Source organism: Oryza sativa, chromosome 1, assembly GCF_034140825.1.
Source record: "Oryza sativa Japonica Group chromosome 1, ASM3414082v1".
NCBI lineage: Eukaryota > Viridiplantae > Streptophyta > Magnoliopsida > Poales > Poaceae > Oryza > Oryza sativa.
Window position 1 is genome coordinate 9,471,193 of NC_089035.1, and position 21,580 is coordinate 9,492,772.

General features: G+C 42.9%; 1 protein-coding gene across 1 annotated transcript; it reads left to right on the forward strand.

Annotated features, from left to right (window-relative positions):
* The first annotated feature begins 6,646 nt into the window (after positions 1 to 6,646).
* On the forward strand, positions 6,647 to 16,956 carry LOC4325176 (uncharacterized). The gene is made up of 12 exons (XM_015765468.3): positions 6,647 to 8,523; positions 9,001 to 9,231; positions 10,455 to 10,584; positions 11,514 to 11,666; positions 11,784 to 12,016; positions 12,119 to 12,188; positions 12,444 to 12,650; positions 13,075 to 13,304; positions 14,326 to 14,404; positions 14,480 to 14,622; positions 16,161 to 16,431; positions 16,546 to 16,956. Coding segments are annotated over exons 1-11 (3,237 nt in total). The 5' UTR covers positions 6,647 to 6,763; the 3' UTR covers positions 16,162 to 16,431; positions 16,546 to 16,956.
* The last annotated feature ends 4,624 nt before the right edge of the window (positions 16,957 to 21,580 follow it).

Here is a 21,580-nt window from a genome sequence, read left to right on the forward strand (position 1 = left end):
AGCATTTCCCATATATATATATATATATATATATATATGTGTGTAGATTCATTAACATCTATATGAATGTGGGAAATGCTAGAAAGTCTTACATTATGAAACGGAGGGAGTAGTAGATACCTATCGTATACACTAGCTGTTAGATTGGAACCATGCCATTATAATTTTGCAAAATTTGAGATATGTTTTCCTGACCCACATGTCATTGACTCATGTGGGTCCTACATGTCATTGAGATACCGATGGCATATCTCAAACTTTGCAAAATTATAATAGTATGGTTCCAAATTACCCTTATTTTTATAGCCGTTAGCTGGCTATACTATTGACATTGTTCTTAGTCTGAGTGAAAAAGTTCTACTACCAAAATCCTAACTAGTTGAGCTAATCAGTTAGAATCCTTCCTTCAATAGATAAAGAAACAACTACAAATCGGACAATCGATTTTTTCTCAAAAAATTAGGCATTGTTTCACCTCTTATAAAGCAATGTTTTAGCATTTAGTGAGGATGTGAAACAAAATCGGATCGTCAGATGAAATAATTTGCTTCAACATATGTAAGAAATGATTTAAAGACATTGAAACATCAACAAGATCCAAGTGAAATAAAAAAAAAAAGAAACACCATAGAAAAACCCACGCTTCGATCTAACTAGTGAAATATCCAGACAAATAGACTAAAACATCAAAAAATCATCTTAAAAAAACACCAACTAGATCCACTTCTTTTTTTTATCTCCAATGGTTAGCCAGATCGTTGGTGACAACACCGCGTCGGTGGCGGGGGCTGCTGAGTTGGGGCTAGGGATCTTGTTGCCGTTGTCGTTGCCATAGCCACTGGTGGACTCTGGCTAGGCGGGGAATAAGGTGGCGGCATTCAGTGCCGTTGTCGTCGCGGAGGAGGAGCGGGAAGAGAAGTGTGCGTTCCTCGCGTGGAGAGAAATGGTAGAGAGAGAGAGGGGAAGGGGAATGGATAGGACCGTGTCGGTGATATGGGTCCGGGGGTATCGTGTTTAGAGGGAGGAGGCTGGCCCCCAATGCCACGTGGCCCTCCCCCGAGGGGAGTGAGGCCCGAGGTGGGGTGGCGGCCACTCTTTCCTAAAGACTAGACGGAGGAGGCTACCCCCAATGCCACGTGGCCCTCCCCCGAGGGGGGTCGGGCCCGAGGTGGGGTGGCGGCCACTCCCTCCCAAAGACTAGTCGGGAGAGGCTGCCCCCCAATGCCACGTGGCCCTCCCCCGAGGGGAGTGATGCCCGAGGTGGGGTGGCGGCCACTCCTTCCCAAAGACTAGTCGGAGGAGGCTACCCCCCAATGCCATGTGGCCCTCCCCTGAGGGGGGTCGGGCCTGAGGTGGGGCGGCGGCCACTCCTTCCCAAAGACTAGTCGGAGGAGGCTGCCCCCCAATGCCATGTGGCCCTCCCCTGAGGGGGGTCGGGCCCGAGGTGGGGCAGCGGCCACTCCTTCCCAAAGACTAGTCGGAGGATGCTGCCCCCCAATGCCATGTGGCCCTCCCCCGAGGGGGGTCGGGCCCGAGGTGAGGCGGTGGCCACTCCCTCCCAGAGATTGGACGGAGGAGGCTGCCCCCCAATGCCACGTGGCCCTCCCCCGAGGGGGGAAACGGGCTCGAAGTCAGGCGGTGACCGCCTCCTCCTGTGACTAGGGGTCGGGCTCCCCCGATGTCACGCCCAGAAATTTAGCCCAAATTTCCAGATTATTTTGTGTATTAAATCCCTGTCCAGGACCAGCCAGGGTACACAAAACGACAAGTAATATACAGTTCCAAACGTAAATAAAGCGTAAAATACTTACAAAAGAGGCACTTAGTCCTCGCACGAAACGAAAGCAGCAGCAGCGGAAAAAGGCGATCCTAGCGGGGCTTCAGCTCCACTCCACAGGCAAAACTCAACTGGGGTCTGAGCCTTGGTCCTCTAACTTCGTCTTCAGCTCAGAAGCACTACACTTCTGAAAAGGGGGAATAATAGCAAGGCTGAGTACAACCACCGTACTCAGCAAGCCACACCAACGATGCAGACGTGCAAGGGGATACAAGGATGGTTTGTGGCTATTTGTATAAAGGTGGTTGTAAAACATTTTATTGAGCAAAACAGTAAAACTGTTGAGTAATTAGAGTAACATTAAATCTCCACTGATCAACACTACACCACGTTGAACAGGCCCAACCAACCCACCTGAACTACATTGTATTAGGTCGATTTATTAAGTGTGAGACTAATCACGGTGAATCTGGTCGACCACCCATAACCGCGGGCACGGCTATTCGAATAGTTTTACTCTGATCAGAGGTGTACAACTGTACCCACAAGACACAGCCCCACGACACGTTACCGTGCGCCGACATGCCACCACGATATACCGGAAAGAGGCCGTGACAGGACCCTTCACATAACCCCCTCTAGCCAAGCACACCACACCTCAGGTTTCACCCCCGTCCCTAGCGGGCGACGGGCAGTCCCCTCTCGTGCCTAGGTGAATCCGGAAGCGACAGAGGCCGTCGCAGGGCCCGCCCCGCTCCATCATGCCCACCCTTGCCTGGATGCGTCAGCTAGAGGAAAGCTACACTACAAGCCCAGCCGTTGCCCACGCTGGCTTGTGGTAAGTACGATAAGTTCTTCCAGGGCATCCCGCGAACCGGTCCTTAATTGCCATGGGTGCGACTAGCAAAACCATGCACCCACAGCCCACCATTCAGTCTCATTTTAGTTGGATAATTACGACCATGAAGCATGGCCAGATGTCTCGAGCACGCAGCTCAACAAGATACTAGAATGTCTAATACTGCAATTATCCCATCGACTGAGCTAGTGGTAATTAAGCATGGCTAAGCATATAGTTCTAGCTAGGTCATTAAAGTAACACAAGCTAGGCGATTTATTACCCATGGTTGACGAAGGACAGATATCAAGTAAACATGGCACAAGCGAGCAGATAGGTAAAACCCTGACCCCATGTAATTAGCAAAACATGCATATTTATTTGCAAACAGTAAAACATTTGTAAATTGGGATCAACATGCTCAAGGGGAATGTGTGACTTGCCTTGCTTCTTCACTTTGATCTTCCGAACTCTTTTCCTCGCGACCGCGGACTTCCGAAACGATGGATTCTACACGCTGGCATGCAAAACGAGGAAAAACTCTAATAAAAACCAAGAAAACAGTACATAAAAACTAAACAAACATGTAGAGCTCAATTTTAGATGAATTTTGCAAGTTGAATGGCTCAATTCGGAGTTCGAATGAATTAGGTATGAATTTTAGAAGTTTTGAGCCATTTAAATGAATTTCTAGAATTAAACTCGATTTATTGCGCAATTATTATTTATTTTCTCAAAGGAAAAAGCTTAAGCGCTGACGTCATCAAAGAGGCCGGCGCCGACAGGCGGGCCCCACACGTCAACGGGTCAAGGGAATCGGTCCACCGTGGACCGGGACCACGGGGTGGCGCGGCTGAGCACGGGCACGGCTCAGGCCGGCCCGGCCGAGCGACGGCTCGCGGCGGCGCGGCCTCCTGCTGCGACGGCTGGTGCATGCGAGAAAGCGGCGGTGAGGCGCGGCAATGGGATCCGGGCGGCCCAGGCGAGCGGGGCGGCGGCAAGCCGGCCGGCCGACCTAACGGCAGCGGCGCACGGCCCGATGGTCGCCGGCGGCGGCCACCGGCGCGACAGCGCCACGGGAGACAGAGGAGGGAGGCAAGGAGGGAGAGGAGGAGCTCACCAAGGACGCGGCGACGAGGGGCGGGGAAAGGCGGGGGGGGGGGGGGCAAGCTCGGCGTCGGCGCTCCTCGGGATGAAGGCGGAACGGTGGCCCGGCGGCGTTCCGCGAGCGAGAACCGGCAGACGGCAGCCGGAAGGACCTGGGGAGGATGGGGGAGAGGTTAGGAGGGGGAGAGAGGGCTCCCAGCGGCATGAATCGCTGGTCGGAGGGGAGAACGGGCGGCGGATGCTCACCGGCGCGAGGGGAACCGTGTTCCGGTGGGATCTCGGCCGTGAAAAGCGGCGGCCGAGGTGCTTCTCGGCGCTGCGAAGCGAGCGGCGGCGACAGCGCGACTTGGGGTGGCTAGGAGCGGCGCCAAGCGGTGGCTGGAGTCGGCGGCTTCGGTGGAAGGAGGTGGTGCGCGTGGCGACGGTGCTTCGGAGGCGGGGAGGGGAAATGGAGCGGACGCCGGGGTGTGGCACGACGCGGCGAAGCCGCTGGTGGCGGTCGCGTGGAACGACGGTGGTGGGAGCGGCTGTGGCGACCGGCTGGAGGGTCGTCGGCGAGCGGCGGCGGGAGGTGCGACGGTGGCGGGGTGGTTTTTCTGCACGGGAGGGCTCGGGAGAGAGGGGAAAATGGAGAGGGAGGTGCGGGGAATGTTTTTATAGGGGAGGGGAGGCGGGATCGAGCCCGAGAGAGGTAGAAACCGGCCAGCGACGTGGGAGGAGAGAGAGACGCGGGAGGCGGCGACGTGGCCGGATTTTGCGGGGAGAGTAGGGGGAAACGGCGCGGACGTGGGCGACGACCGCGTCCACGCACGCGCGGGAGAGGGAGTCGCGCGGGAGAGTCGGCGACGTAGGAGGATTTGGCGGCCATGGCGGCGGTTGGGGATGGAGCTGGAGGTAGGAGATGACATGTGGGGCCCACCTGTCGGAGAGAGGGGGAGGGGAAAACGGGCTAGGGAGGTAATGTAGACTTGAGGGAGATAGAGAGCCGAGCGGGCCGAGGAAGGGAAGCCCGGCCTAGGAAGGAGGAGGGGAGGAATTTGGGCCGAGCCCGAAAGGAAGGAAGGGGAAGATTATTTTCTTTTCTTTTTATTCTAATTGGTTAAATGAACTTTGTGCTATTTAAAATTATTTCTTGAGCTCCGAAAATTCACGGGAAATTTCAGAGAGTATTTTAGGGCACAAAGAATATTGCAAAATATTCTCGGCCAATGATTTTTAAGGGAAAATTTTAATTCTCCCATTAATTCACTCGAATAAATTGCTTAAATTTTTATTTAATTTCTAGGAAATGCATTATTAAATGATTTTTAATCCCGAACGAAAATCGGGGCGTTACACTCGACCCCCTCTCTAGGTCACCACGTACGGTGGGTTAGGTGTCCACCTATAGGTGCCCACCTACCCGCATTTAATGCGGCGTGCGGTGTACTCAACCGGTCTATGACCGGTCGAATGACCGATGGGACTGGGTAGTGCGCCTGTGCGCTGCTCGTGTGTCAGGCGGCGTGCAGCCTGACATGTCCCATCAAATAATGATGGTGAGAGGTTCTCATCCTCTTATCCCAGCCGGAGTTGGTCCTCCCGCTCTGGTCAAAGCTAGGCTCCCGTTTCCCGGTGTAATAGGAGCCCAGAAGTCTTCACCCATTAAATGGTGAATGACATGGGCGCCCCCTGTGTCAGGCGGCATGGTGTGGTAGGCCCCACGACCGAGGCGACGTGTATGCGGCTTCCAAGTTAAGAAACAAGACATGCATTTAATGCAAAGATGGTAATACTTCTCGAGGAAGTTAGGTTGTTGAGCCTATGTGGTATCCCCTTGAACTATAAAAGGAGGATCTTGCCCACCGAGAAAGGGGATGACTCTCAGAAAACCTGAGCTTGTGGAGGAGGGAAGTAAGAGTGTTCTCCCGAATTTAGGAACCCTTGTAACTCTCAGTCTAAATCCCATACACAGGAGTAGAGTATTACGCTTCATAGCGGCCCGAACCTGTATAAACCCTTTTTGTCTCATCGTTTTTGGGGGATTGAACCCGCTCAAGATCACACAGTTTCGCTCACCAAATCCTCAAATCTCACCCGCTGCCCCCGACCGAACTCACAAAGGGGGCCTCACGGTTCCCTGGTGGAGGAGTTCATTCTCCGACAGACCGAGAGAAAGGAGAGAAAAGGGCGGTGAGGCGTGGTCACCCGATATTCTCTTTCCCATAGGCGCCTGAGCCAGAGCGTTCTCGAATAGATACACTTCCATGCGTGATTAGTGTCATTCTTCCGTGTGCTGCAAGTTCTTGATCCCCTCACGCGCACTAAATACCTTCGGATTGATGGATTGGGAGAAAGTAGCCCTGGCCAACTTGCGTAGAGCAAGGGACATGGTGTTGGGACAATTTTTAGCAACTTTAAAGGGAACTATTGGAGCCAATTTTTTAAAGGGAACTATTAGACCCACTTTTTTAAGAGTACACTAAATTTTAGGGTTGGGTTTTATTTGGGGATTCTGCCACACATGCTTAGATTAAGGTGATAAGAGTACTATATCAGAAACAATCAGTTCAAATCCTAAAAGGCTAAAAACTTAGTGATATCATGGATATGCCACCGTTTTCTATCTCTTTAAACGTGTGTTAGCCTGTTAGGTGGCACATTTATGGATATTTAAATCTAGTGACATGCGTGTATGCACACTCCTATGTAGTTATTATTATTATTATTATTATTATTATTATTATTATTATTATTATTATTATTATTATATTTGAGCAATTTTGGGTATTTCAATTGTAGCACGTTCTCTCCACCCCGAGCTGTCCCATCCCGCTAGCACCACTAGCATATGATCCTGCCTTTTCTTCATCTTATTTTTCTATTTTTAATACTCCCATTACTGATTGCTGATAGTGACGAGTAATGATATACAGGGCCGATTCAATCCATTTCCGTTTCTATTTTTCTTCTCCTTTATCTGTCCATGGCCCCACCCCTCAGCCTCTCCTGACAACGAAGCCCACGTCCCCTCCCTCGCCGCGCCGCCGCCGCCGCCGGCGATGGATCCGGCCGCCGATCCGCTGTCCGCCTCCGCCCCATTCCCCACCATCCCCGCCGCCTCGAGCCCCAGGAACCCCCGCGCCGCCAGGCCGCGGCGCCAGCCCGCGCCCTTCCGGTCGTCGGACCACCCCGGCGCCGCCTCCGCCTCCGCCTCCGCCTCCTCGTCCTCGTCGTCGTCGTCGACGCGGCGCCTCGGCGTCGATATCCCGGTCCGCCACGGCGTGCGGCGTGGCGCTGGGGCCGCGGGATCGCGCGCTCCCTCGGGCTTCGTCTTCGGTGGCGGCGGCGGCGGCGGGGACACCGCGGCGCCCGGCCTCGTCGACGTGGAGGGGTGCTCGCCGACGTTGGCGAGCTCCTGGAGCTCGTCCAGCTTCGTGTTCGGGGCGTCGGACACGAGGAGCAGCTTCTCGTTTGGATCCAGCAAGGCCGCACCGTCGTCGAGCTTCTCAGCAACGGTGGGCGAGCTCACCATAGATGATCCCCGCAATAGGCAAGGCGATGTCGATGTTTCTGGAGGAAATGGTTCACTTCCGGAGATGATTACGGATTCGGTTTTGAGTCCGAATTTTGTTCGTCAAGAGATCGATCACCGTGATGAAGGGCTTGGTGCTCCTTCTCAAACAATGGGACGCGAGAGTACAGAGAGTAGCTGCTCACTAGTTGGTCAAATGGATAGGCCATCACTATGTACCACAGAAAATGTTGCTAAGCAATTCGCAAAGGATGAAGGCAAAATTTCTGCAGATGGTGCTGATAGCAGGGAGAGTAAATCTGTTTTTGTCTTTGGTGAGAATTCTGAGGAAAGGGGGTTCACTACAAAAATAACAGAAACTGAAATTAAGAAGGGAGATTCAGTAGAGAAAAAGATTGTAGCATTTGGTTCTGATCAGCTTGATGCCTCAGTTGCTGAAGGTAATGCATGCACCGAGTCCAGTTTTCAGGGTGAAAGGCATGGATGTGGCTCAAGTATGAGGGATCATCGTGGAGTTTCCACTAGAGCAAAAGCCTCAAATGCTTTACCTTTTGGCCTTGTAGTTCAGGATAGTGGTGCAAAGGTTTCTTCCACAAAGTTGTCTGATGAAAGACGAAGCGCTGGAGTACGAACATCAGAACTTGGCGATTTGGGGTTGGTTGATGAGCAATCCTTTACTGTACATGACAACGATGCAGCGTCCAGAGAATATGGAGGGGTTAAGGGTGTGAGCATGAATAAAAGAGCAGTTCAACAAGAGAAGTTCTCAGCCCACCAGGTACCGCTACCACTCTTTATAAGCGATCAGAAAGCAGCTCCAGAAGTAAATTTGCATTTGAAGGAAGTCACTAACTTCAGACTAGAGGACTCTGATATCAGTAAAGGAAACTCTGGCACAAAGGAAGAAGATGTTAACTGCTTTAGCCCGCAAGCAACAGAGAGTAATCATGACAGAACAGTGTTTATTTCTGTGACAAACCTGGAAAATTCTAGTCGTTCTGATTTCATATTTGCGGCATCAACTGATCATAGTAAATTGCACTCACAAAGACGACCTAGCAAGAAAAAAATTGGAGGAATGAGTAATCATGCTAATTCTGTTGAAAGCCATCCGTCATCTGCCATTGGTCTTGCACACTCAGAAATCTCAAGGCAGCAATACACAGATTTACCTGCTCAATGGACCAAATACAACAAAACAGATCCTAAAACAGTTACAGTGAGTGTAGGACCAGCAATTAAGGAAAACATTGGACATCAAGAAGACTGTGAAACATGGCGTATAAGGTTCTCAAATCAGCCTTTGTCTTTAGTCACAGGCTTTTTAATTATACACGTTTTGGCATGTATACCAATTCCTTTTCAATAACTTACCTCTCAGCAACCAATTTTATTCTCAAATACAGACAAGCGTATGGTGGTTCTTTACATGTGCCGACGCACAGCATCCCTTTCAATGCCTTGTAATTTATAAATTTTGCAAATAGATTTTTATTGCATTGCTGTTTATTTACTTATTTTGGTTTAGTTGTAGCAACGCAATCATTTGAGAAGTACAACCCTTTATTGCTTAATATAAGACTACTTGCAGATCTTCCGTAACTGAACAAATGATATACATAACACTGTATATCAACCAACCAAATTCAGAAATAAGTATTTTACAATTCGACTGTGATTCAAACAATGGCACACATGTTTTTTCAATATTTTGTGATATTTGGCTTTGCCGCTTTTTAAGCTAAATTATTTGATGTGCATTAGGGGGAACCAAGCATATGCTGAAGGACAGTTAGCTAAGGCCGAGGAGTGCTATACCCATGGAATCAATTCTGTTTCTTTGAATGAGGCTTCTTGGAAATCATTGATGCTGTGCTACAGCAATCGTGCAGCTACTCGGATGTCTCTTGGTAGGATGAGAGAGGCCCTTTCTGATTGTCGAAAAGCCACTGATATTGATTCCAGCTTTCTGAAGGCTCAAATCAGAGCTGCCAAGTAAGATCAATGGCTAGGGATGTGCTTTCACTGAAGTGGCCAATATAATACGGCAAACTTTTGAAATTGCATTATAAATTCATATCATTTAGCATCAAAATATTAAGATATTTTATCATACATAAAAGATCAAGACATGGACTAATTAAATTAATTCTCCTAGGAATCTGTTATTTTTTTAATTCATCCTAATTGATTGCCGTATTTTTTGGCCTCCAGTTCTCAAAGTAAAGAAATATTTCCTTGTTTTAAAGTTTAAGGTCAAACTGTAACATTACTATCATAGCGTGATTACAACTTGCAAGGTGATACTATGTTGTTAGCCTTACTGATTCAAGCACCATAAATAGATGTTGTGTTTGTATCATTTATTCAATGAGCTGTGTACTCACGAATTAGTTAAGTACCATTACATAATCATGATCATTTTCTGAAACACACTACAGATATTAGTGTACCATCTTTTGAGTTTTCGAGAGCAAGCAATACAAGATATGGCCAAAATGCCTCTAAGGGTTACAATGTACTGTCACGCCGTGTCTAAGCTTGAGTGGGGTAACAGATGTTAGCTGTTACAGCTCTGCCTGACAACACTGTGTTGGATGGAGTCTCAACTGTATTATTCCCAAACACGATGCCCTCGACAATTGCCACTGTCAAGGATATTTGCTAAAAGTCCAGTTGTGTCCTGTCCTTCATGCTGTATGCATCATTGGAGATGCCACGGCATTGTGAGCAGTTATCGCCTCCTCCAGATTGTGGGCGCTGCCACCAGTTTATGTCTAGGTTTAAATGGTTTATGGCGAATTTGTTAGGTAGGCAGGGCAGAGTTTCTGAGTTTCTAATTCAAGTCACTTATCTCTCATTTCATTCTTTTAAAAAAACTATATTGGGTGAATCATGTTTTGGCAAATGACCGTAATTTCATAGTGACACGTAATTAATTAACGAGTTTGAGGTTTGCTGTAGCCATTTTTGCATGATTTAGTCTAGAGAACAATTACTGTTAAATCTTGATGAAGGTAAAATGATTCCTCCGTCAAAGTTATATTCTGTGAGCTCAGCTCTGGGTCAGGGATGATGCTGAAATCAAATTCTGCATCACAGATTCAATAAGCATAACTAGATAATGCATTTAGTTGCTCATTTTTCTGGCCCTCAGTATACTTCATATTCAACATTGTGATTATGAACTAATCATTGTGCTTGTATAAATGGTATAGTTGCCTACTTGCTTTGGGGGATGTAGAAGAAGCACAAAAGGGTTTTGAAATATGTTTGAAGTCTAATCATGAAGCAAGCTTGGACAGTAAAATCACGGAAGAGGCTTCTGATGGCATAAAAAAAGCTAAGGTAGTCAGGTAGCGCAGAAAGTAATTATCTCGTTTTCCGCTGTCATTTTCTAAATTTTGGCATATCTCTAGGAATCCTGGAATCTGTGAAATACGTTTCCTTTTACCATTAGTACATTAGTTTCTACTATGTTTTTTTGTAATCACAAGGTAAACAAGTTTGTAATTTGATTAAAATTTGATGACAACACACACATGTTATTCCTTTACTTATGAATAGCAAAATGAATAACTAGAAGCAAGCTGTTGAGGATCTCCTTGCAGAATAGCTATCTTAGTGGTGCTTATTTTACTTCCTCTAAAAAGAAGATCATGCTTATTTTGTGTGAAATTATTTTTTAATCTAAATTTGGTACATTAGAGGCCAGGGATGTTCTAAAACTAGATGTTATACCAACAGTAAAAATCTAGTTTTACATATCCTAAAGATTCATGCTGTTATGTATAACATTGCCAATCTCCTAAAGATTCATGTTACGTATCTCTTACTTCAACAGTACATACACCTTATAAACTCCCAACTTGTTGCCTCATATACCGTTGAATGTGCCAGACAAACTGAGTGTAATTTAATATTACATAGTACGAGTATATGATAAATATGAGCAGACGCAGGTGGCAATGATGTTCACAGTACTTTTTTAAAATACAATCCTTTTACTGTGGCTGTTTGTAACATTTCTTCCCCTGGTTGCTTTCTAAACCAGACTTTTGGTCACTTTTTCTGTGACAGACTGATATATTTATTTCTTAATTCATTATATCCATTTAGTGAGAACTATCTTATTTAATGCAAAGGAAAAAACTTATCTTATTTTTACACCCTAATAAATTCTTTCAGGAATTATCTGTTCAAACCAAAATGCTTTGTAACTTTGTTACATGACAATTGACAATCTAATCAGTATGTTATTGTCTTTTTGTTGACAGAAAGTATCTAATTTTATGCTCCTATCCAAGGAATATATTGTAAAAAAGGAATTTGATAAGATACCCAGCGCCTTACAGATGATCTCTGATGCTTTGTCCACAAGTACTTATTCAGATAATTTGATGATGATGAAAGCAGAAGCTTTGTTACTGGTCTGTATTTACGGTAAATTTATTTTGCCTTGAACATGCCATACTGCTATGTTTTCATTGCTATCATCAGCTAGTGTATTTTTATTGGTTAACAATCGGTTTTCTGGGACTTAACAGTTACAACGATATGAAGAAGTAATTCGGTTTTGTGAAGAAACTCTACATCTGGCAGAGGAAAATAGCTTTTCTCCGTGTCAGCATTCAAAAATCATTGACTTGGACAATTGCAGTAGCTCTGTGAAATTGTGGCGTTATTATATTATAGCGAAGTCCTATTTCTTCATTGGAAAGCTTGAAGAGGCTCATCAGTTTTTAAAGAAGCTCGGACAGGAAGCACTTGTTGAATGCAGGCAATATTTTTAAATCAGTGGTTTGTTAATTTTATTTGTTTCTTGTATTCCATGCATCTTGTCTTATATAGTTTGCTAAGTTTGTGGAAACTAATTCAATAGGTACGGGAAGCAATCTCAGCAATCAGTTTCATCATTCTCCACGACAATCTGTGAACTACTTCGCCTTAAAGTATGCCATATGTTTGCCTTGTTAAGTTTTTTCAGTTTTAAGAGTTTTAGCTGATGGTATGATAGAGGCAGCAAATATGTGTTTTTCTCTGTCCACATGTTCTAACATAGTTTGTTTCCTTTATATCCAGCAATTTTCCTATACCTTATCCTCGTATTAATCATGTGCAAATATGATAGTCATACTCAAGAAATTGAACAAAAATTTCAAGGATTTCCCACTAGTGGCTTGAAATTATTGTTTGCTTCATTTCAGGCTGCTGGGAACAAAGCATTTCAAGCTGGTAAATATTCAGAGGCTGTGGAGCATTACACTGCTGCTTTGTTAAGCAATACCGAGTCACCGCGTTTTTCAGCAATCTGCTTTGCTAACCGCGCAGCTGCTTACCAAGCAATGGGCCAAATTTTAGATGCAATAGCAGATTGCTCACTAGCCATAGCCCTTGACTCCAATTATTCTAAGGTTCGTTAAAGTTTTCTTTTCTCTTGATCGAAATGACAACTGTAGCCATGTTCTTTCCTTTTCTTTATTTCGAAGAGTCTTGCCAAAACTATGTGTATAATCTTGTGTCATGCGGTCCATGTTTCTTTTACAAGTTACTTTGACAGTGTCTGTTCCTTCTTGTTGGATCATCCAGAGAAAATTGCCCTTCACTCTTATGGATCTTGTATCCTGGAGTTATTATTGATTTGTTTATCTGGAGCTACAACATTGATTTATTTCTTCTACATAATATGAACTTTATTTTTTATTGACAATATTTTGCTGCATAAGTTTTGAATACTTCTATTGCTTGTTTATTTAGTTGATATGTGCTAAGTCTTTTACATAGATGGAGTTCTACCTGGATAACATTACCAACATGTTGTGCTTCCTATTTTTGTAGGCTATTTCTAGAAGAGCTGGTTTGTATGAACTTATAAGGGACTATGATCAGGCAGGGAATGATCTTCGTAGGTTAATTTCTCTTCTTGAGAGACAGCTTCAAGAAAATATATACACGCCTTCAGAAAAATCAGATGGTATTCGCAGCAGTCTGAACCGATCCAATCTTAGGCTTTCTGCTTTGGAGCGGGATGCCAAGAAGGGGATCTCACTGAATGTATATTTGATACTGTAAGTGCATACCCTTTAAAGATTTTAGTTCATGTTGAACATACAAAATCACATTCTTTATATAACAACATGCAATTCTATGATATAGATTGATGTTTTACCTATAACTTGTTCAGCTGTTGAATCTGTTTTTAAGTTATTTGAAACTGGTATTTCACTTTCTTACCTTATCAAGTTATATTATTCATGGTACCATCTTGTGCATTCAACAGGACTATCTGACTATATTTTTCTTTTAGGATGCACAACCTATGAGAAATCATGTTGTCAAAAGCTCCTTCACCAGTTTCCCAGTTCTCACACAATCACCCCAAACACTTGCACACACACATACTCACAGAAGTGGACAGCTATGTACTAAAATTGTTTCCTGTTCAAAAAATATGTACTAAAATTGCAATCACCAGCATCCAAGTTAGAGAGATTTTTTTTCCAGTGTCAAACCTTCTTGCATTTGCACCTCAGCCTGCCGTGCATTTCTGTAGCTGGTGGTAGCATGTTGCCTGGGGCGTTCCTAAGGAAGTGTAGAAGGGCCTCAACTCTCTAATAATTCCAGTAGAGCCTGGGAACTATGGAAGCACTGGAATGGCTGTGTTTTTGAAGGGTAACCCAAATATTCAGGTGGTCCTACAAACTATAGCCTACGAGAGTAGCCATAGTGTTGGGCTGGAGCTTCTGCCGTTCAGGAGCTCCTCCTTCAGTCGCTCACCCTGGACAATTAAGTTTGATGTTGGTGGGATGGTCGTACTCGGCTTAGTCTCTTAAGTATGGGGAGTCAGTGTTTGTCGGTGTGTTTGGGTGAGGTTTCTTTGACCTCTCTTGGGTACTTTCTTTCCTCCTCTTAATGAAATGACATGCAAGTCTCTTGCGTGTTTGAGAAAAAAAAACTTACAATAGGAAGAAAGGAGTACATTTTAAACCATGTTTAGAAGAAATTAATTCTGTATGAGTTTGTTCTGAAAGAAACCTTCTCCTCTACTGAAATTCGTTGGAAGTAAATTTACACCTTTTTTGCATGCAGAGGAATCGAACCATCTTGCACTTTCTTGGATATAAAGAAGGCATACCGCAAAGCAGCACTAAGGCATCATCCAGACAAAGTAATACTGAATACCATTTTCATCTAGTATGGCTTTCCTTACTTTCTTCTCTTCTCTAATATTAATATGGCACAGGCTGGTAATTTTCTTGTGAGAAGTGAAAATATCAACGATGCAGTGTGGAGAGATATTGCTAATGACATCCGCAAAGATGCTGACTATCTATTCAAACTAATTGGGAAAGCATATGCTATACTTTCGGACCCTACAACTAATTGGTATGCGATAATAGCTGCCGATCCATTTTGGTAACTTTGCTGTTACCATGTTTCATTTTTTTTCCCTTATAACGGAATCAGTGTCTCAGTAATCTGGACATTTTTGCGTGCTACAGTTTACTTTATCCTTCTTGTGTCCTTGTTTTCTGTTAGTTCAACTACAGTATGGAACACATACCCTAAAAAAAATGCAATGCATGTTATGGAAATACTGAAACAGAAAAATTCCTGTATACCGTAAAAACACAAACTATAAAAAAATCCTGAAAGGGACATTATATTAAGAGTTCCCCTCATTTTCTGTAACAGAAAATTATGCTGCACTTTGGCTTTGCTTTGATTGGGAACAAGAATTTTTAATTATCATTGTGACTGCAGTACGACTAGCAAACTGTACTTCTTCCCCTTGCATAGTTGCATGCATGTTTATGTTCTTTCCTTTTTAAGTTACCTTGAAGCATGTTAGGTTATATCACAGAAACCAGCTGGAGTGCTAGATTAGACATTAACAAGCATTAGATTTGGTTGTGTTATTTTGAACTTTTGTACCTTTTATAATGCTTCTTATCTGATGGATCTGTTTTTTAATCAATATCCACCTGGTTTATCTAGAAAGCATATTCTGACGTGGTATTCAAGATCTGAATCTGGGGGCAAATTGCCGCATCTAAAAGTGGCAAATAGTTAAATATCTCGAATCTGGTGCTATACCACTGATGTTTGAGAATCCTATATGCTTGGTCGTATGAACATGTGAACTGTGAGATAGTATGTCCTACTAATCATTAGACTTGAATGCGGGGCCTTCTTTACTTTGCCCTTTATCCGTTGCTTATGCTTCCGTGCTACTCCTATTGATAGAATGCTGATACATTGTCATTTACTGTAATGACGTACCACAGCCCTGTTCATTCACTTATTTTTTGTACTGTTGAATTCCAAATTGTTTATTTTTTTGTATGAGGTTCCATATCTTCAACTGTTTGAATGCGCAAACTGAACTTGAGCTTCAAAGCAAGTTTATTTTTCTAAATCCAAAAAGTTTAAAATATTTTGTCTAATGTGGACTTAAAAGGAATGGCTATGTTTAGTTGAGAAGAGGAAAGGTAGAATGGAAGCTACCTAGAGCTGTAGAACCATTTCATGCCTACATTTCACAAGTAATTTGAACTGATGTTGCTAAATTAGCTGTTTGTTTTGTTTCCAGCGTCATATACATAAACAAATTCCAGTTGTTCTATATTATCCTCTCTGAATTCCATAAATACACACCTTGTGGATCCTTCGATCTATTTTTAGATAACAAGCATTTTACTACCCAGCTTTTGGAAGAAAGCCGAAAGAGAACAGAGTCTTGTAGGATCCTTCGATCTATGGTAGTTCAGTTTTAGGTGTCTAATTGTTCACTGTTTTTGTAACAGCAATTGGTTTGTCAGATATCACTGCCTTGTTGTTGATATTTGTTTAGTTTCTCTTGATGTCTAAAGCAAAATATCATCAGCTGCTTGCTAATTTTTGGCATTTACAATGTAATACAGAAAAGCAAATGATAGATGCACAATCTTTATTTTTCTGCGGGGATGTATACAGAATCTTTGATGTAGTAGTGCAAACAGCGCACATGAATATTACAGAAGTGGTCAGAGCAATCGAAACAATGACAGGAGCTTACAATGTTTGGAAAAATCATGAGGTGGTACACTGAAGAAACAGAAATGCATAATGGATCAGTCCTACCCTTTTTTTCCCCTTTGAAGACTAGGTCCGACGCTAAAAGTTGGCTTCTGTTACGCAGGATTCAGGATGCCTGTGAGTCATGCCTAATCAACTGATGTCACAGTTTTTTTTCTGCATGAATACCTTTACTCTGAAAAGCTGTCTATCCAGGTGTTCATGCCTAATCAATACTGTCTCTGTTTTCAGAAAAAGAAGCCTAGCCACTGATGTCAGAGTTTGCCGAATGCCAGGTTTGCGTCTCTTGGTGTGCAGAGTTTTTTGTTGTATGCCAGTGTTACTTCTCTTTCTCACAGCCAAAAAAAAAAAGGTGTGCATAGATCCAATGGTATGTATAGTTCTTGAAGCAGTTGTAAATGGAATCAGAAACACTGTAAATACGGGTACACACCCATTTACATGAGCGTGGCAGAGGTATATGATTTGTTTGATGTGTTGATTGTAACACGGTGATTTTGTAAGCAGGATTTTTTTTTTCTTTTTACCCTTTGAAGCTGCCCTCAGTACAGTTTTGTGTGAAACTGAACCAGTGAGTGATTCTTTTGTTGTAACAAACGATTAAAGCTGCATGAATGAATTGTGTGTTATTCTTGTTGCTAACTTGCTGGTTTTATTCTGTACTCCCTTCGTCCTAAAATATAGCAACCTAAGATGGGATGAGATCTATTCTAGGACAACGAATTTGTACATGCTCGTATCTAGATTAGATTTTGGGACGGAGAGAGTATTAACTTTCTTTGAAGCCGCACTTTGATATATTTGCGTAAAGAATGGGTCGCGTTTTGGAAGACGGTCAGTTCGGGACTTAGTGAGTCAAGTCAAAACTGGGCTGAAACCACTTGGCTGTTGCCGTGAACTCGCTTCCATGTGAGTATTATTCTCCAAGACATTTGGACCATAGCACCACTTTTCTAAAATGGAAAATGATAGCATCATTTGTCTGACATGGGATAAAATAGCTTAAACTGCTTAACCAACAATGCATTCTTGATACCTTAATCATTAGCAGCTTCTAATCCTGTCATGACCCCATACTTAAATCAGACCATCATCATCATGGTAGTTGATTCAAAAATCAAACGATAATTTGTTACCATCCAAAGCTAGAGCATAGGAGTATAGTAGAGCCAATCATGCAGTAGCTCAGTTTCTCAGAGACAGGAAGTTGGCAATGCCCCATTCAACTACAGTATACTCTTCTGCACATTCCAATCGATCACAAGTCCCCATGTGAGTCAGTGCGTCGCAAGATTTTTCACAAGGAAACGTAGCATGTCCGCATCAGCCAGTCCAACATTCAGCATCATTTGATCAGTCCACTGGAGGGTCCATCGCTGGCAAACATCATCATCAACAGCGGCTGTCCATCCACAAAAATACATTTTTATATTTGATAATTATCTCGTCATGATTTGGGAGTTTGAGCTTGACCAGAAGAGGATTATGCATCGGGTCTGAAGATGTCACTGCAGATCAAAGACTGCTGCAAGAGAGATTCTCTATATTTAAGTTAATTCATATAAGTACAGATTTGTAACTACTAAGTATATCCGTTCCAAATAGTTTGTTATAAAATAAATTATTTCTTTACCTATCCCTTCTCATAACTAATCATAACTGTTCTCTATTTAATTTTTTCATCTATTTTTTCTTATTAACCAATCACAAGTTTTCTTCAATTATTTTCATTTACTTTTTTATTACCCATGTTAACCAAAAAATACTTATATTTTAAAATAGAGGAAGTACACTTATCTCTGTTTGCTGAAAACCGACAGATTTGAGGGCAACACAACTGCCTAGGCACTAGACTACGTTATCCCCAAAAGAGGGACATATATATAATTAAATTGCAGGAGATCTTAATATATACTAAACAATTAAGCATAAATATCACACTCATACTTTAAAATTAAATGTCGATCTTCAAATGAACTCCTCAAGAGAGTAATTAATAAAGCATGCATGGCGTGCAGGAATTTCAACATATTCCCACTGCTTATAACTTAATTAATTTTGTGATAGAAGGAATATGGGATTTTTTTTCTTTAAAGATAATAGAAGCTAGGAACAGGAGATATGATATGACATGCGTGATTCCTTTTTCTTTTGTTTGTTAATCTGTCTTCGATACAACTTTGTATGCAACTGAAAAGTGGCTCATTTGCCGTGGCAAGCTAAGAAAAGGAGGCCGGCTTAGTTTGTAGTTGCGTTAGTTTGTTGTCATTTTGGTCGTGTCCATTGTTTTCTTAATGTAAATATACTTTTGCGTGAAGTTTGATGTACTTTTCGAGATAGAAACATCAACTTTAAGCTATGGGCGACACAATTGGCGTATGCTAGAATTCATGTCTCGAGTAATTACATATTTGTCGATGGTTGATTATATTGGATGCTGACTTATATGATAGATGGAGATGCTCATAGTTGGAACCAAAGTGTATCGAAGACATGGTCATTCTTTCATGGTCCACTCAGCTGGAGGACTTTTCTTTTATTTACATGTGGTTGATGTCATGCATGGAAAATGTATGGGAAAAATGGAAATTAAGAGTGAAGAGAACCGTGCATCCTACTTGAGATAGTATTATGATTTTGCCAGACGGAAGATGTGGTAAAGATATAAAGAAGATAAAAAAAATAATGGAACATAACGAAAATTGTTATTAGCTATAGATGTTTATCTACAGTGCCGTGTCTGTATATATGTGAAATGGAGTTACAATATTGTAGATGCCAAACTAATGAGTTTATTCTATCCGTCCCAAAATAAACTAACATTTAGGGTCTAAATTAATTTTGTCTCAAAATATAAAAACCAATACCTACCTTCTTACCTACTACAGGTCCATGAATCGAAAAAATATTTCTTTAATAATTACTCATCTACCCATCCATTGATACTACTATTAATATCAGGGATATTTCAGTCTTTTTTTCTTCATCCTTAAGTCATTGAGATGTTAGGATTTGTTTATTTATTTTACTAGAAAAAATACCCGTGCGTTGCAACGTTGCAACAGGTGAGGGTTATTTTAATCTTATTATTGTTATACGGTTTAATTAAGATGAAATTTACTGTGTGAATTTGCTTGAACATATATATTTTTTAGAAAATCATAAGCTGCAATTAGAAGTATGATCATTTCAAGTTAGCATGCGATTTTTTTAAAGACATTTCTTACTATATGACTTCTTTTGTATTTCCAAAAGCGAACGAACCTAAAAACTGACTCAAATACGGATATATATGTATTTCTAAAAGCGAACAAAGTTAAAAACCGACTCATACACGGATGACGTACCAAGCTACCGGCAAAAACAATTTTAATTTTTATAATAGTAGAGATATATTATATATTTGTATATATTCATCGCTTTCTATTTCTCAACCTTACCTTTATATGGGCTGCTATAAATATTAAAATCTTGCCGTAACTTCTTTTTTATTTCGGTCACGTTTCTTCGTTTTATAAGTCGCAACCAAAATAATGCTTTCCAAAAGTTCCAACATATTGATCATTTAGTTCATAATGCCCCCATCATTGGCCAACAATACCATTATCAACATGCATTCTTCAACCCTTAGATTATTATTCCTCCGACGGTCCGACCTGCCATTAACGCTTCGTAACGTTAATTATATATATATGTGGTCCTAATCTGCCAATGTGGTGTACTGTGTACATATATGTGGCTCATATAATGACCAGGTAAAAGAAAAGGACAATATTGTGGCCATGTCATATGAGGCATACAATCTTATTACAAGTAGAATATTCTACCTCAGGGAGGTAGACATACTAATACAGATTGCATTTTTGCAAATGGCTAGATTGCATTTTCGCAGGCGGGTCTAACACTCGCCTACCCCTAGGTCTCTAAAAAATAGCGATATTTTCATACGGGCACTCCAACCGTATGCGAAAATGGTTTTTTTTTTTCATACGGAGTGTTAGATCATCTGACTACACAAATTATTGTTGGCAAAAAAAAATTCAAAACGGAAAAGTGTAACCCTTTGGAGAGATCCCATCTATCACCACCATACCGGCTGCCGGATCCACTCTTCGCTGTTGTCACCATAGAGGGAGAGGCCGCTGGCTTAGCCCCTCCCATATTGCAGCCGCTGCCGAATCCGTGCGCTGGAGGGGGAAGAGGCCATTGGATCTACGGTGTCTACCGCTGGCCCTCCCCACCACTTCATTGCCGCCGCGTCCACTCCCCGCCCCTCCCGTCACCGCCACCCACGTTAGAGGAGCCGGCGGATCCTCCGCCCCTGTCTTCTTCGCCATCGCCAGCCGCTGCCACCTCCGTTGTGCACTGGGAAGGGGGAGAGGGCACGTAAGCCACTCCCGTTGTCGCCGCCCGTGTTGGAGGAGCCGACGCGCACAGGCCACTCCCGTCGCGTGGCCGCCGCTCCTGTTTGTTGTTGCCGGTGCCAGCGTCGCCGCCTGCTATGGGTTAGAGGATTTGAGGAGAGGGGAAAAGGAGAGGAGAGGGGAAGAAGATGGGGAACGAGAGGAAAGGATGAGGGAGGAGAGAGAGGAGATTTTTGAGTTCTCTATTTAGAGAGAAAGTTGCTTACCCACATAAATACAACACCACTAGGAGGGGAGGGCACCGAAACACAAGCCATAGCTACAAGCCACATCGCAGATCCACTCGAAGGAAGTGAATAGCTAGCCGCCAACTATAAGTCGTCGGTTAGTTATCGGTGAGTACTAGTTGGTAGGCTATATTAGCTAGCTTGCTCCACCATTCTGTTGGAGACATCCTAGAGCTATACATATAAACTAGATTAGGCCTATTCTCCATCTTTAGAGTTTGACCAATATAAAAATTTCTTATTTTCCACCTGCTTTACCGCAATTTCATGTGTACCTTTGTATCAACATCCCACACACTATACAAATATTATAGTCGGGTACAACCCTCAATAGCATGTGCATCTTTTATTTGACCCCGTTCTTTTTTATTAGGAGGCATATTCTACCTCTATTTTTGTTAGCACGTTTTTCACATTGCTAAATGCATGGTTGTTTTGTTTGAAAACTTTCTATATAGAAATTACTCTAAAATTGAGTAACAAATAAATCCATCTTTCAAATTTGTAATAAGTAACACTCAATTAATCATGTGTTAATGACTTTCTCATTTTACTTGCCCTTACTTAATCTTTATCTTCATCAGTTGTAAACATGACCATAATTTTTTTTAAAAA